Source organism: Macrotis lagotis, chromosome 1 (genome assembly GCF_037893015.1).
Source record: "Macrotis lagotis isolate mMagLag1 chromosome 1, bilby.v1.9.chrom.fasta, whole genome shotgun sequence".
NCBI lineage: Eukaryota > Metazoa > Chordata > Mammalia > Peramelemorphia > Peramelidae > Macrotis > Macrotis lagotis.
Window position 1 is genome coordinate 251049433 of NC_133658.1, and position 18037 is coordinate 251067469.

Genomic DNA, 18037 nt, shown 5'->3' on the forward strand with positions numbered 1-18037 from the left:
AGCCTGTAAAACACTTGGTGGTTAATCAATACCTGGGTTTTTTGGTTATTATTCTTATAGTAAGATTCTAGCACCATTTGAAGAGAAAAAAGCAGTGAGTTAATAGGAGACAGACTAGAGTAGCCAAAAGATGACCTATATCTGAAGGTAGTAAAGCTTGATGAAGAGAAAAAAGCAAGATAGAAGTACTTATTAAATGTTTATTTTGGGGCCAGCTAGGAACAGCTAAATGGTCCAATGCATAAAGCACCTGCCCTGAAATCAAGAAGACCTGAGTTCAGTTCTGCTTCCTAGCTATAAGACACTGGACAAGTCACTTAAGCCCATTGATTCAGTTTCCTCATTTGTAAAATGAGCTGGAGAACACTCCAGTACCTTTGCCAAGAAAACACTAGTGGGGCCACAAAGAGTTGGATGAAACTGAAACAACTAAAAAACAACCTATGATACACAGGCTGGAGATAAAAGAAAGCAACTGAAGAACAGCAAAAAGGATTAGTCTGGGGCAGCTAGTTGTTGCAGTGGATAGAGCACTGGTCCTCTTAAGAGTCAGGAGGCCCTGAGTTCAAATGTAAGCTCAGACAATAATTTCCTAGCTGTGTGATCTTGGGCAAGTCATTTAACCCCACTGCCTTGCAAAAACCAAAATCAAAAAAATGGGGGACTAGGTCCTATGCTAAGCACTGAAAATACAAATGCAGGTAAAAAGAAACTTAATTCCTGTGCTCAGGGAGGTTACATTCTAACTAGGAAAGACAATACACAAAAGGGAACTTAAAAAAAAAAAGACAATGGTAGGAAAGAAAGAAAGAAAGACCTGAATTACCTTCAAAAGCTAAGGCAAGGGATAACTAGATTACAGAGTGGTTAGAGACTGACCCTGCTCTGAAAGTAAGTTTCAAACACTTGATAGCTTTTAAATATAACCTTGTGTAAATCACTTAAACTCATTGCCTCACAAAAAAAAGAGGAATTAAAAATAAGGGGGAAAAAAACATGAAAAAGAAAACCTAAGGCAAGACTTCCTCTTCTGATGCCCACTCCCACAAAGACACAGACTAGGCTGCTAACTCAGAAGCATCAGTATAACTTTTGGAGATTCCCTGATATCAGAAGACACGTACCTCACTCTTTCACCACACTACCTCCTACCACCTCACCTTCTGTCTGGGTGTTCCTGCTGGCTCCTCAGGAAACTGCTGAGCCCAAAAAGAGACTAGAGAAGCCTGATGTCTGGTCCTTCCCAGAGCAGTTTTCCATTGAAACAGAGAGAGACACACAGACACAAACACAAACACACAGAGGCTGAGGCAAAGGAAGGGAGAACATTCCCTCTGTTCTTCAGAATGCTTTTGAAAATAAACACAGTGAAATGCCCTTTGTCTAAATGAGAGACCTTAGTCAAGTCCTTTCCCATATCTAGGTCCCTGTTTTATTATCTATAAAATAAGGGGTATCTCTCTTAGATCACCTTCCAGCTCCCATTTTCTGTTATGACATTGCTAATAAAGGTCCTGAGCTATGTTATTCCCGATTATAAGGTCCCTTTCATTCCTCTAGGTCCAAGAGCACTAAACTCTGCTAACCCAGCTTTGATGGTCCTTGACAGCTCTGACATTCCAAAGTTTAGGGTCTCTTTCAGTTCTAATAACCCAAGTCCCCTGTTCCTTCAGCCCTGACATCCTAGGAAATAACATCCTTCCCACTTCAGGGCTTGGGATACCAGGAATCAATGTTTCTGAGCCTCAAGAAAGTTATATTTATCACCTGACAATATGCCTTCTGCTACACCCAACCCAACACAATAATTATGTACATTCTGCTCCTCTTTTATTGAGTGTTCTCCAACTGCTTTCATGCACGAGACCCCCACAAATATGAAAACTATGCTCTTGATGGCTGAGCATCTCAAGTGTTTAATTTCCTCTCTGGGACCCTGCATGGATCTTTGTTGTTTTCTCTTTTTTTTTTCCCTCTTGAGGAAACTAACAGTTACATAATGACAGATGTTGGTCATGGGGGTTGGGGAAGGAGGCTGGGCCTAAAAAATAATAAAATAAGGGAGATGAACAGAAGAGGCAGCAGCAGCTGCTGATGAGGGACAGCTGTGGGGAAGAGGGAGGCCTGGTCTTATTCAGGAAGAGCCTGGTACAGACATATTCAGAAGCAGCTGCCATAGTGGAGGCAAGAAGAATCTAGAGGAATAGAAGCCCCCTTTTATCTACTCCCTTCTCTTTTTCTACCAAGCAGACTACCCTCACAGACTATGGGCCAGTCTCTGGATGTTACACTCATACAAGCATAACTCAACAGTTATAGACTCCTTCCTTGGAAGGTCCATGTGGATGTATTTTGTGTCTCCCATCTCTGGGTCTCTGCAGCATCCTCATCTAATCAATGGTTCTCCTCTCCCATGCTGCCCCAATGCCTCTCCAACCCTCCACTCCTCTCAATATCTTCTATCAATGTATCCGCCATCTCTATGTCTTTGACCAAGCTTAAACATCAAAATGGTTACAATAGTCAAAGCTAGGAAAACAATAACACCTTATGATTTTGGGCAAATTTGGACCTGCTTCAACATTTATGTGACAGTATAAAATGTGTATTCAGCTCTGAAATTGTTTCTCTAAGAAGAAAGAGATTTAAAAAAAAAAAAACCTTGAAGTTTTGACTGCTCTCCTTTCTCTGTGTGGATGTCCCAGGATGATGTTCCTGCCAGGCTGGGGGAAGATTAAGGGATGCATCAAGAGACACAAGAAACAAAAAGGAGAAGTCTGATGGGCAAATGACATCTTGGGAAGACCACTTGACTATGTGGTCAAGGCATCAAAGAGCTGACTGAAGTACATGCCTTTTCTCTAGTTAATGCACTGATCTGACTTGACAAGCTGCCTATGAAGGGATTCAGGTACTAATAAAAGGCCTAAGGGACATTATTATGCCTAATGTTTCCAGGATCCAGCAAAATGTAATTCAGCAAGGCAAAAGGGATCATCAGAGTTGAGAGGATCAAACTGGAAGGGACTTTGAACAAAGAATTTTCAAAACCAGAAAGGACTTTCAAACAAGGAATGTCAAAACTGGAAGGGATCTGAGAACATAGGATGTCCAAGTCAAGAGGGACCAGGAAGGTTCCATAGATGGATAGAACAGTGGATTTGGAAGAGCTTTCAAATTGCAGCTCTGGTTGCCTTACCTAGCCTTGAGCAAGTAAAATAACTTCTCTAAAATGCAATTTCATCATCTGTAAAATTGGGGAAGAAGTTGTTGAATTAGAACAGAAGCATCAAACTCACAAGAAAAACTCCCCAAGAGTACCTAAAACAGATTAAAATATAATTGGAAATTTTTTTATAAAAATAAAAATATAACACAACTTAGATAATGTTAATTTGAGATTTGCTAAGTTAATATGTGGCTAACAGGGATCCATTTATATTTGAGTATGATGCTACCGGGCTAGATGACTTCTAAGGTCCCTTAAATCTAAATCAAGTCAGTTCAATCAATCCATCAAATAAATAACAAGTATTTAAAGTGCCTACTCTGAAAGGGGAACAGTTAATGACTAAGGAAGAGTTGGAGAACAGCACTAAAAACCAATCAGATGATTTCGATTACATTAAATTAAAAAGGTTTTGCACAGGTAAAACCAATGTAATCAAAATCAAAAGAAAAGTAGTAAATTGGGAAACAATCTTTACAACTAATGATTCTGACAAAGGACTCATTTCTAAAATATACAGAGAACTGAGTCATATTTAAAATAAAAAAAAAGCCATTCCCCAATTGACAAATGGTCAAAGGATATGCAAAGGCAATTTACAGATGAGGAGATCAAAGCAATCCATAGCCATATGAAAAAATGCTCTAAATCATTAATTATTAGAGAAATGCAAATTAAAGCTTCATTGAGGTACCACCTCACACCTCTCAGATTGGCCAGTATGACCAGGAAGGATAATGATCATTGTTGGAAGGGATGTGGGAAATCTGGGACACTATTTCACTGTTGGTGGAGCTGTGAACTCATCCAACCCTTCTGGAGAGCTATTTGGAGCTATGCCCAAAGGGCAACAAAAATGTGCATAACCTTTGACCCAGCAATACCACTACTGGGTCTAAACCCTGAAGAGATGAGGAAAAAGGGTAAAAACATTACTTGTACAAAAATATTTATAGCAGCCCTGTTTGTGGTGGCAAAGAATTGGAAATCCAGTAAATGTCCTTCAATTGGGGAATGGTTTAGCAAACTGTGGTATATGTATGTCATGGAATACTATTGTTCTATTAGAAATCAGGAGGGACAGGATTTCAGGGAAACCTGGAGGGATTTGCATGAACTGATGCTGAGTGAGATGAGCAGAACCAGAAAAACACTGTACACCCTAACAGCAACATGGGAGTGATGTTCAACCTTGAAGGACTTGCCTATTTCTATCAGCCCAACAATTGGGAACAACTTTTGGCTGTCTGCAAAGGAGAGTACCATCTGTATCCAGATAATGAGCTGTGGAGTTTGAACAAAGTACAAGGACTATTCCCTTTAATTTGGAAAAAAAAAAAACCCAGATATCTTATGGTTTGATCTGGTTACCTCTGAGAATTCTGTTCTCTTTAAGGATATGATTTCTCTCTCATCACACCCAATTTGGATCGAGGTACAACATGGAAACAAAGTAAAGACTGACGGAGTGCTATCTGTGGGGTGGGGGTGGGGGGAGGGAAGCAAGATTGGGGGAAAACTGTAAAACTCAAATAATATCTTTAATAAAAATTTTTTAAAAAGTGCCTACTCTGTACCAAGGACTGTGCCAAACACTGAGGACACAGAAACAAAAATGAAATTGTCCCTGCCCTCTTAAGAATAGACAACACATAGAAGCATATTTGAAAAAATATCTATCTAATCCTAGGCACTTTCATAAGTCCAGTCCTACATGAACAACTAACTGGCAATCACAAATAAAATACTTCTAAAAGTGTCACCTACAGGACATATCTCTTATATATCCAAAAAAGGAATCATTATCTTTCCCAAAAAACTTCCCTATTGCAAACTAACTTAATACTATTGAGAACACTATCACTTTGGCACTTTTCTCAGTTGCATCCAAGTCTCCAATTCTGCTATCATCCTTCAATTTCTCAACCTCACTCAACCCAAATACAGAAGTTGTTGCTTAGTCTTGTTTCCACTTTCATAACTTCTCTAATATAGATCTCCTCTTCTCTCATCTCCATTCAAACAGCTACCAAACATCCAGATCAGGGGCTGGGTCTCTAACTTGGCTGTCAGTGATTTTTCAAGTCTTGATCTGATCACATCACTATTCCAAATCACTTAGTGGTCCAGAATCAACAATGTAATCCTCTGTTAGACATTTAAAGCTCTTCATAATCTAAGGTTCCCTACCTAACTTTGTAGTCTGGACTATTTGCTTTCCTCAAACATGAAGGTCCATCTCTATCTCTGAGCCACTGTAATGGCTATCCACCATGTCTAGAAAGCTTCTTCTCCAACTCCACCTAATCGTAACCCCTTTCCAGATGGTTTTTCTCAGTCCCTTCATCTGCAAGTGTCTTTCCCTCTCAAAAAATGTTCCATCCACACCTTATATATCTTATATACACCTATTTTTTATGTGTCCTTCCATCATAAGGGCTTAGCATAGTGCCTAAAATACAATTGAAATTATGGATTCTAAGAAATGGAAATGAAGTGGGAATACTTTTTTATACAATCTGTGGAAAGGAATGTAGACCCAATGTTATATGTAAGGAAAATTTAGGAATCAGTTTAGCTAGACTGTAAAATTCTTGAAAAGAATTACCATATAAATAAGTCTGTATGGTCAGAACTGTGCTTTAAGATGATACTCTGGCAGTTGAGTGGAGAATATTAAAGAAAGAGGTGGTAAGGGCTTAGGGTGGTGGCTATGTGAATAGAGAGAATGGAATAGAGTTTTTGTAAAGGTAGAGGTGGGATTGACAAATCTCAGCAAGTGACTAAAGAAGTCAGGGGTAAGAGTGCTGTTTGACTTCTTTTGACAAGAGCAATGGTTATGACTGGACTTTCCCCTAGAGTCTAAAGATAGCCAAGTTCTCTAGAGATAAGGCATTACAAGGCTTTGTTTGATAATCTGGTCTCAATCTTTTCTGAGTTAATCCAAGAAGCTGGCACTAAGTAAGGCACCTTAGGAGAAAGAGAACAAGAGAAAAAGGGCAGACTTTCTAAAAATATATCCTTGCTGAGGTGGTATCGACGCCCTTTCTATTGTTCTCTGGCATGGGAATGGATCCCCCCACCCTGGCCTCCTCTTTCTAGACTTTTCTAAGACTTTCCTTAAGAAAAGATAAGACCTGCTTCCCTGCCCTGGGGACATTAGAAAAAAGGGCAGCAGAGCTTGAAGAGGATGAGGGGGAGAACCAGGAAGGGACCTGGGGAGGGGGGGGAGGGAGGGAGGGAGGGAAGGAAACACCAAGCCACCCAGTCATTGAACTTTACTCACAAATTTTAAGAATACATTTCCAAGTTCGTGCTGAGATTGAGGTTCAGGCTGTAAACAAAACTCCAAGGCATTCAGGAATTCCTTATGAACCTCCAGGATGTCTTCGATGTTGGAAAACAGAATCTGGGGGGAAACAAAATTCATATTAGTTGGGATCTAAAGAGTAGAGGCCCAAATCCAAATAAATCCCCAAATATTTCTTGCCCAAGATATTAGGTAATAAGCAATAGAGCCATTTCTAGTTCCAGATCTTGGACTCCAATTCAAATGCTTATTATGTGAATCTAGTGAGTCAGTGTGAATTTGAGCAAACCATGGCATCTCTGGAGAATTAGTTCCCTCCTTTTTTAAAAAAGCAAGGAGGGTTCTAGCTGTATGACCTTGGGCAAGTCACTTAACCTCATTGCCTTGCAAAAAACTAAGACAAAACAAAACAAAAAAAGCAAGGAGGTTGAACTAAGTTAAAAAGATTAGATAAGTCTCAGTTCTAGCCTTCATGGACTTTACCATATGGATAGGGGGAAAACATAAATTTAGACATCTATAAGACTTAACATTACAAAGATTAAAGAAAAAGAGGTCTGGCAGAAGAGGTAGAGAGTCATGGACTTCATTAAAAGGGGCCAAGAAGAAAGGGTATTTGAGGCTTAAGGCCTCAAAGAACAAGGGGATCACAATTGTGTGTTATGTGAAGTGATGTAGTTTGGTCAAAGATTCATGTAGATTGATAAATGAGAATCTGGAAAAGTAAGAGAATTTCTCAGGACACCATAGTTGTAAATTCTATACTGAAGAATTCAGTAAGCAATGAGGAGCAACTGGTTTTTATTAGAGAAGTATATAACCAGATCATGCATAGGAAACATTATAGAAGAAGCAGTAGACCATGAATTAGAAAGGGGTAAAGAAACAGGAAGGTCTATAAAAGTTTATTACAATAGTACAGGGATTAATAGTGAGGGTCTGTTCTAGGGTGTTAAGTATAGAAATAAAGACAAGATGAGAGAAGTAAAATATGTTGGATGGTAGAAGCTACTTGGTAATTAACTAAAATATGAGATAGATGAAAGGGTTAATGATAGCACCAAGGCCAAAAACATGGGAAACAGAGTGGTGCCTAAGAAAGAAATTCAGATGAGGGAGTTTAGAGAGAACTATAAAAAACTTGGTTTGGAGCACTTAGAACTTCCAACCCTATGAGTCTCAATTCCTTTATTGGTAACCATCTCACCTGACCCACCACTTTAGACAGGTCCTATCCATGCTTCCCTTTACTCTCTACTCTCTGGTTGCCTGCTTGGGAACCTTACTAGTTATTATCACCCTTATCCTTCCCTTCCAGGTCTAGAATCTTGATAAGAGTAGCCTTGCCATAGATACTAGAAGGGTATACAAATCATCTCCCTAATGGACCAGCCCATCATCATCATCATCATCATCATCATCATCATCATCATCATTATCATAACCCATAATCTCTCCTTGGCCAACATTCAGCCCCTATAGAAATGTGATCTCTGCCTTTTGGAATGAAAGCTTCTTGATGGCAGGGATTCTTTTTGCTTAACTAAGTGTTTAGTATATACATATGTAATTAGTAAATGCTTTTTTGTTCATTAATTTGTTCCTTAAGCAATCTAAATAGACTTCAGAAGAGAGGGCAGGGCTAGAACTATAGATCTAGGAATCCTGGATTGAAGTGGCCATTGAAGGCAAGAAAGAAAATGGGCTTGCCAGAAAAGACAGAGGTAAAGAGAGACAAAGAAAAACAAAGTCAGACACATTGAGAGAAAAGAAAGATTGGTACATAGAGAAAAAGAGACAGATGGAGAGAAGAAACCAAGGATAGAGCCTTGAATGACACATACACATCAAAAGATTAAGAAGATTGGGGGTAACTAGATGCACAGTGGATAGAACACTAGCCCTGGAGTCAGGAGGACCTGAGTTCAATTTCAGTCTCAGACACATTACCTTCCCGTGTGACCTTGGGTAAGTCACTAAACCCCACTGCCTTGTTAAAAAAAAAACTAAAAAAAAAAAGATGAAGAAGATAAAGAATCAGGAAAAGAAACAGAATTAATTATAAGAGGCAAGCATACTGGAGATTATAATTGAATCTGAAGGAGACAGTATCTGGGAGCACAGGATGGGCTTCCGTTCCCCCATCTCTATCCCAAAGTCACTATCCGAGTCAGACCCTCATTACAAATCTCCTAGTCTACTCCCTCTATTTCTCTCTTCCTCCATTATTACCCATGACAAACTAGCCAAATTTTTCTTATCCACAGGTCTGGTTATGTCAAGTCTCTCTACTTAAAATTTAAAGAAAAGTTTAAACTATTTAGCCTAGCATTTCATGTTTCTGGAACAATCTAACTCTCATATCCATATTTCCTTCCTCTCCCTCATAAAGGCCCATAACTGCCTGCTGACCCCTCGGCTACCTGCAGAGACTTTATTCCCTAGGCCTGGAAAGTTCTCCTGGCCTCCAGCCAGATTTTATAGCATTTTAACAAAAGTGCTACTTCTTCCCTTAAATCTTCAAGGCCCCAAATTAGCAATAACCTCTCTGAAATCTAACCTAGCTCTTTATATAGAGTCAGAGTAATACAGTGGAAAGTATCATATTGAAGACCTATCTACCAGTTGTTATTAATCTTTATAAACCAAATTTAGAACTTAAATTTTAAAAATACACGTAATTGGGAAAATAAAATATTAATTTTTCAAATGGACCCATTTTATCATCTGTAAAATGAAAATAACACCTGTACTATCTCACAATAGGATTTTTTAAAAAAGAACTTTATGAATCTGAAAGGGTCAAACAAAAAGAACTCTAGTTGATAGTGTTGTTTTGTATTTTATTTATGTGCATAAGGTACCTACTGCTGTAACTTAAGCTCAATGAAAACAAAGACTGAGTCTAGTTAAACTCTGCATCCTACTCCACTCATGGGGTATTCAATAAACATTAGGAGAATTATGTGAAGTGATACAAAAACAAATTAAGCAGAACACAGAGAACAATATATAAATGTCTATAATACTGAGAAAGGAGGGAGGAGAAGAAAGAAAAAGGGAGGGAAAAAAGAAAAAGGAAGAAACTCAATGTTGTATAGTTACAATAAAACCAAGTTTGGGCCTCAAAGAAAAAAGAAAATGCACTTCCCTGCCTTCTTGGCAGAAGTGGGGAAATAGGATATGAAATATGGCATCTACTGTCAAGTGTTAGTAGATTTAACAACAAGTTTCACAGGACTGCTTCCCACCTTTCTTTGTAACAAAAGATGGCCCTCTGGAGAGGGGAGAAATTTATGTGAACATGAGGGTGATAGAAGAACAAAAGATAGTAACAAAACATTTAATTTAAAAATGATTGAAACACTGTTAAATTTCATCTACTCTAGCACTCCTGAGGAAGCAGCTCAGAATTAATGTAAGCCAGGAGACAGGAAGGAGCTGTAGGGGGGAAAAAAACCTCTGGCTCCACTCATCTAGCCCAGAGAGAGATACTACTCCATTCCCCAAGGAGTCAGTGGCAAAGTCCAAGCTGCCTTCTGTCCACATGGAAGGATTATTGATTCCTTCCAGAAACTCCACAGGTCAAAGCCCTGAGGACTGACCAAGGTCTGGATATTCATCTGTCCTTTCACTCATGTGCAGGCAAGCACACACTCAGAAGGAGGTTAGAGAGATAAGCCAGACACGGAATCTGACCCCACGTGTAGTGATGGCAGTGACCAGGGTTTTTTGTTTTGTTTGGGAGTAAGAGGAGGGATCTTGGCAAAAAAGTGGTAGCATCTTAGGAAAAATGCTTATGGGACTTGGACCATGACTAGCACTCAATTCACAGGATAACAGGCTTAGAGCAAAGAATGGACAACAGGATTATTTATAGCAGAAGTGTCAACCACCCTCAGAATGTGGCCCAAACAGATTAAAATGCTAACTGTATGATACTTAACAAAATAAATAAAAACACAAGACAACATAGATCATGTTAATATGTGGTTTTTCTTTATCACTGAGAGTCTGCAGGGATTTTTATGTACGGTTTAGTGGCCTCCTGTTCTATTATAGTCCAACACCTCGGATCTAGGCTAACCTCATTTTACAGATAACAAAACCAAGACACAGAGAGAACTAACTGGTCCAATGTCATTACAATTGGTAAATAACAAAATCAGGATTTGAACTCAGATTTTCCAACTACAAATTCTGAGTTCTTCCTCTGTTTACTTGAGGCACCGCAGATGGGAGAATACTGGTTCAGATCAAAGTAAATGTGGAAGCCCTTGCAGAGTAGAGGGAGGAAAGGATGGGAGGGATATTCCAATGGATGCTGATGAACCAACATAGGTGTTCATCAGGTAAGATGCTAAGCATAAAGTGAAAGAGCTCCTTCAGGTGGAAAAAGGGCTTCAGTTCATCCCTGGTTCATTTCTTCAACCTTTCCCCTCATAAGGAAAGAGGCCAAAAGCAATCCTCTATCCCTCCCATCTTAGCACCCACTATTTCACTATCCAGGACCCAGACATACAAACCTTGACATTCTCCTCAGTAATGCACTTGTCTGCTGAATCAGCCACATTCTGACGAATTCGATGCAAAAAAGCCTAGGGAGGAAGGGGAAAAAAGCAAAAAGTGAGTTAGCACTCAAATGCGAGAGTAACTGTGCAGAGGTCAACAAGGCCCTGGAAGAGTCAGGTGATGGGGCTTACAGCAGGGCTTCTTCTCACCCTGGTGTCTCTATTAATTCAAATTGTTCTAGTCTCCTTTCTCAATCTCCAGAAATTCTCTGGTACCGCAGAAGGTTCCTTTACAGGAATCAAAGTCAGAAATCAACCACTTCTCACCCCAAGTCACCCCCAAATGAATACAATGAGGTGTCTTTAAGTTCGCTATTAGTCATCACAAAGGGACAGAGTCTAAGGAATTATCCTTCAGAGTCCTAGTGAATCTTTCAACTAGATCATAGGGAGGTAATTTATTTCTCTTCTGGGACATCTCCAGACCCGTCCCCTCTGGCTGGGAGGGAGCCAGCTGTTCCTAATCTGACCCCAAGGGAGCCAGGGAGGGCTGAGGTAGAGAGAAAGAGAACATGATGAATGGGACCACCACAAAGAAACCCTCCTCCCAAGCCCAGCTAACTCACCCTGGGACTCTGGCTCAGAAAATGCTAACTCCTTGAGTATCTGGAAGGTCAAGAGGGAGGAGCTGGGTCATGCAGAGATGAAGGAGAAGGGAGAGAAACTACATAGTGACAAAACTATTAGATCTTATTGATATTCTCATGTGATGCCTACAATAACCTTGTGAGAGAGGTACTAGTACTATCTCCATTTTAAAGGGAAACCAAGGCAGGCAGAGCTTAAATGATTGGCCAGGGGTTTCACTATCTTAGCCCTTGTCAGTGTCTCAAAGGAGGAACTTTGGGGAAAGGATGAGACAAAAAAGCATCTAGATGGAGTTGGCCTAAGGATGAAAAATGAGGGGGCAGCTGAGTGGCATACTGGAGTCTGGAGGACCTGAGCTCAAATCAGACACTGGACACTAGCTGTATGACCCTAGGCAAGTCACTCAACCACACCTGGTGAAGAGGAGACCGGAAGAGAAATGAAAGATGACTACAAAAGAAGCAATTACATGGGAAATGAAAACCTGGATTCTCCCTTGCCACTAATTAGCTGATTACCCTAGGCAAAGTCACTCAGCACTTCTGGGCTGCAACTTTACAATGAGGACTAAATTGTCCTTTCCAGCTGTAAAAATCAGGAATAATTATGTTTTATAATTCCAGTGTAGGAGAGGGAGAGGGAGAGGGAGAGGGAGAGGGAGAGGGAGAGGGAGGGAGGGGGAGAGAGAGAGAGAATGAGTACAGGGCACAGGATGTGCATAGAACAATAAATTTGGAATCAGATGATCTTAGTTGAAATCCAGGTTCATCTCCTTCCTATCTGTGCAACCAAGGCCAAATCACCTAACCAGGTCTGAATCTCCCTTCTGCTGCAAACTAACTATGTGACCTTAAGAAAATCAAACTGTGGTCTCAGTTCCTCCTCTATAAAATGAGGGGATTGGATGAGATGATCTCTATAATCCTTTCAAACTCTCAAGCTAAGAACTGATGTCTTATCTGTGCTTGTTTCTTCCTTTGTAGAGATAATTCTTGCATAGTGCACCCTAACAAAGTTGTTGCAAGAGTAAATGAAATACTGTATGCAAAGACCTTTGGAAGCCAGTTAGCACTGTGGAAATGTCAGTTATCATTATTAATATTATTTTAATTGATGGGCACAATCAGCAGCTTCAAGGCTGCTGACTAAAATTTACCGGCATTTTAGTCACCATGCATGTCATATCTAATAATAGCAACAGGCCCGTAGCAAGATGTGCAGATCACATTAGCTGGCACAGTCAATTCCATCAGAGAGCTGAGCCCATGTGTTAATTTAAAAACCAGCTTCTCTCCCGACGCCTGTCTGGGGAGATCACTGCGTGTCATAGGAGGAGGGAGGGAGACAAAGAGACTCTCACTGAAAGCAAACAGCAGGGAGAAAGAAAAAGAAGGGAATGGGGGGAGGGAGAATAAAGGAAAGAGGGAGTTGAAAGGAGGGAGGGAGGAAGAGAGAGAGAGATTTGGAGGGAAAGAGAATGAGAGAAAGAGAAAAAAGGGGAGAGAGAGAGACAGAGAGAGACAGAGACAGAGACAGAGGGAGTTGAAGGAGAGAGGGAGAGGGAGAGGGAGAGGGAGAGGAAGAGGGAGGAGGGGAATGAGACGGTTTCCCAGACAAGTTGTCAAATCTGTTCCAATGTCCTCGCAGGTTTTTCTATGGCTATCAAGGAGAGCCCCTCAGCTGTCACAGCTCATTGTCACGCTCATTAAGAGATGGTTTGGGGCCCTGAATTCCTGGCAAATGATTTTCAGAGCCAGGAGATTGGCTGGGAACCCTCCCAGGTAATGGAAATGTTAAAGGCATCAGCTCCCTTCAGATTTCCTTCAGCCCTTACAAAACTGAAGTTAGAAAAAAGGAGGCTACACAGGGTCCTGCTCCTTACTGGATAAATGCAGCAATTTATCAATTAAGTACCTATTAGGTAGCTGGCACTGTCCACATCCAAAGCTCTGTTGTCCATCTAAAAGACCACATTCACAAGCCTGGTCAATGTTAAGATTAATCAAGGAATCAGAGTGATTGGGAAGAGAAGAGAGGAAATGGGAAGATAAAAATCTGAGCTCTGGTCCCATCTCTTTAACAGTTTGCTACCCTGAAGGATCTGGTTCTCAATTTCCACTGGAAAGTTGGTTACAAAGGGAAGTAGAAATTAAACAAACCAAAAAAAAAAAAAAAAAAAATTCTAAAATCCTTTCAAACGCTAACATTCCCAGATCCACGATCTAAGATCCCTCATAGCAGTAACTTTGTCTTCTGCTCTAAGAGGCATAATGAAGAATAGCTCTGCTGTGCAACATTGGGTAAATCACTTAATACCTCTAGGCCTCTGAAAAAAAAAGAAAAAAGAAAAAAGTTTGACCCCAAAAGATCTCCAAAGTCTCTTTCATATTGAAATCCTATGATTCCATGAAATATCTACTCCAAGTAAATTCCAACTCTGATATGACATTTTAAAGAATGTCTTTCACTACTCAAATTCTATGTTGTATGTTCAACAGCTTTGTACACTCTATGACCCAAGACCCTTTTTAATGCTCAAATCATCTTGCTATGGTCTGAAGCTCCATTTTTTAATGTTAAAATTCTAAGGCTTCAAAACAATCCTGTGAGTGAGTGGTGGCAATGCTGATGAGGACCTTTAGGAGTGAAAGTTGAGGAGGGGAAAAAGGAGAAGAGGACTAAGGGAACTGGCCGAGCTTAAACTGTTTGTCAACACCAAACCAAAGCTGGTGAAGGGACACAAAGGGACAGGAAGTTGTGTAACCCACTTACTGTCCTAGATTCTGGTTTCCTGTCCCCATTTTCTGAAATGATTGTGGGGCTTTGCACACCCAGAGCTCTTGCCTGGCCCTTCCAAGGCAATTGTGAGGAGACAATGGTTAGCCTGGGCTACCAGCTGTGGGCCCTGCAAGAAGAGGCTGCCAGAGTCATCTCCAAGCATTCTATGTTAGCCAACACCAGATTGCTTTTTTCTATAGGTCTATCGGCTGCAGCCCACACCCTGCAGTGTAAGTTAATAGGAAAGTGCTCAGCCCCACTCCTCTGCCAACACCCGGTGCTGGTGCTCCAACGCAGCTAGATAGGGACCTGCTGCCACCACAGCAGCTCTCCCCTCTGCCAAACCTCCTTCCTTCATAGATGGAGTAACTGAGTCCCAGAAGGAAGAAAAGACTCTACCAAGTTCACAAAACTATGCTGTGTTTCCCTTGCCCCTAACAACTCAATGTCTCGACATCTTACTTCTCCCTTCTTGATTCTGTTCTCATAGCATTTATAATCTAAACTTTATTATATTTATCCACTGAACTAAGCAGTAAGCTGCTAACAGGAAGTCAGAAAGGTTCATTTATCTTTATAAATCTCCCTGTATCAACCTTGGGGATTGGGTGTACTGTACTCATGTGAAGTAAGTAACAAGCATTTATAAAAGAGCCTGCAATAGCCAGGTAAGAGTATTGGCAGATTTAAATAGATATTAACTAAATATAAATCAACAAGCAAGCTCCAAAATTGCTAAAAATACAAAGGAAGACAAAAACAGCCCTACCCTCAAGAAGCTTACATTTTAAGGGGGTAGAGAGCATGTAATTACATGAGTATTTCATACAAGTAAATGGAAGTCATCTTAGAGGAGAAGGCTCCAGCAGGGAGGGAATCTCTGACAGAAGATGACTATTTCAGTCACTTACATCTTTATAGCATTTTAAGATTTAATGTCTCCAAAACAAAAGTAGCACAAATAAAGAGAGGTAGGATTCAATATGTCCTCTGAATACAAGCCCAATGGATTTATATTGACACCATGCTACAACTCCACCACTCAGAATGCCAGACCCACTTATACCAGCACAGCATGCTACTCAGAATGGACAGTGCCACCCCCATCTCACTGGTGAGTCTTTCCCTCAATCTCTATTCTGGGGAAGGGTCCAGACTCATCTTCCAGACCTAGCTTCCCTATCTTGTCCTTCCCTTGTGTTGCCTTTCCTTCCTTGTCTAGAATACAAGTTCCTTGAGGACAAAGGTTTTCTTTTTTGCTTAGAAGAGCTTATAGTCAAGGTTTCACAAATGCTTGATGACTGAAGGTCAAATCCCCCAAGCTCCCCTTACCTTTCTTATAAATCCAACCCTTCCATCTTGAAACCCTCCTAAATCCAAGCTAAATGCCTAGGTCTACCAGACATGATGATACAATTAATATAAAAGACCCTCAGGAATCCTTCAAATCCTCTAGACTTTCCATTGTTGTTGCTCAGTCATGAACAACATATTTCAATCACATTGAGTCCAACTGTCAGTGAAACATTTTTTTGAAACAAGCCATTCCTCAATTGACAAATGGTCAAAGGATATATGCAAAGGCAATTTACAGCTGAGGAAATCAAAGTAATCCATAGTCATATGAAAAATTGCTCCAAATCATTATTTATTAGAGAAATGCAAATTAAAGAATCTCTGAGATACCACCTCATACCTCTCAGACTGGCCAATATGACCAGAAAGGATGATGATCATTGTTGGAAGGGTTGTGGGAAATCTGGGACACTATTACATTGTTGGTGGAGCTGTGAACTCATCCAACCTTTCTGGAGAGAAATTTGGAACTACCCCCAAAGGGCAACAAAAAATGTGCATACCCTTTGATCCAGCAATACCACTACTGGTTCTATACCCTGAAGAGATGATAAAAAAAAAAGTAAAAACATCACTTGTACAAAAATATTTATAACAAGTCCTGTTTGTGGTAGCCAAAAGAAAGAAATGAAGTGAATGTCATTCAATTGGGGAATGAATGGTTTAACAAAACTGTGGTATAAATGTGTCATAAAACACTATTGTTCTATTAGAAACCAGGAGGGATGGGAATTCAGGGAAACCTGGAAAGATTTACGTGAACTGATGCTGAGCTAGAGGAGCAGAACCAGAAAAACATTGTACATCCTAACAGCAGCATGGGGGTGATAATCAACCTTGATGGACTTGTTCAACCCTTCAGTACAACAACCAAGGACAATTTTGAACTATGTGCAATGGAAAATACCATCTGTATCCAGAGAAAGAATTATGGACTTTGAACAAAGACCAAAGACTATTCCTGTCAAATAAAAAAAAAAAGCATTTTATTATTATGTAATTTTACTATCTCATTCTTTATTTTTCAATCATGTCCAAGACCCTATTTGGTGTTTTCTTGGCAAAGACTGCAATGTTTGCCATTTCCTTCTCCTGCTCATTTTATAGACAAGATTAAAGGACTTGCCCAGAGTCATACAGCTGGTAAATTTCTGAGGGCAAATTTGAACTGAGGAAGAGGAGTCTTCCTGACTCCAGGCCTGGCACTCTATTCATTGTGTCACCTATATACATAAATCCTGAGGAACACTGAGATTCTTGTCTAACATCATAATGAAAAACCCAGCTATTTTTACTTCAAATCCAGTGTTCTTTTCACCAAACACCATAGTCTCCACTCCTAACTGAGAATGATCAGACACAGCCCCCCCACCCCCACCCTACCCCACACACAAAACTTTCTCTCTCTCCCTTGCTCCTTCCCATTTTAGGCTCTGCCACTTAGAAGTTCATTTGAAGATGAACAAATCATCTCACTTGTCTTCAGTTTGTGCATTTGTCAATTGGGCACAATAATATAACCTCATCTGCTATTGTGCTCATTATAGGAACTGAGGTTAATCTAAAAATTAAGAGTTTAATAAAGTATTTTCTGATCAATCCAAATATCTATTCTGTGCAAAGTGTTAGGAAATGCAAAGATGAAAGAGAACACAGTTCTTGCCCTTGACCCCAAAGTTGAGGGACCTTACTAAAAAAATACAAGTTAGAGTGAAATGAGGCAAGACCGCACTAAAGAGAAGTTAGGTGGTATCCAGTGCTCCAGACCTGAATTCCAATCCAGCCTCTTGTGATCCTGGACAAGTGTCTTGGATCACTAACTGTAAAATGGGAGTCTATAAAAGCACCCACTCCCCAAGGTTGATATAAAAATCAAATGAAATAATATTTGAGATTTGTCTTGCAAACTTTAAAGCTTAATGTGTTACCTGCAATATGAGAAAGAGGGGAAAGAGAGCACCTTCATCTGGAGAGATCAGAGAAGGAAATAATCATAATTGAACAGCAAAACAAAACAAAACACCAACCTACTACAGGTAAAGATGAAGTAAGTATATTCTAGACATGAGGGACAAGCTTATAAACAAGTAGGCTTAATTATGATGCTGGAAAAAGTCTAAAATTTATTTTTAAAGGGACAGGTATAAAGAGAAGTGAATATGATAAGAAAAGATTAAACCAGACTAACCTCATTTCCTTTTCTGA

The 18037-nt window shown here is 40.1% G+C and overlaps 1 protein-coding gene across 1 annotated transcript in view; it reads right to left on the reverse strand.

Moving 5' to 3' along the window:
• Window positions 1-18037, reverse strand: part of PREX1 (phosphatidylinositol-3,4,5-trisphosphate dependent Rac exchange factor 1) — a 236744-nt gene that overhangs the window by 134062 nt on the left and 84645 nt on the right. Inside the window, exons 2-3 of the mRNA XM_074210196.1 lie at window positions 11066-11137; window positions 6516-6638 (exon numbers count right to left, since the gene is read on the reverse strand). Of these exons, the coding sequence (XP_074066297.1) occupies window positions 6516-6638; window positions 11066-11137 (195 nt within the window). The remainder of the gene's footprint in view (window positions 1-6515; window positions 6639-11065; window positions 11138-18037) is intronic.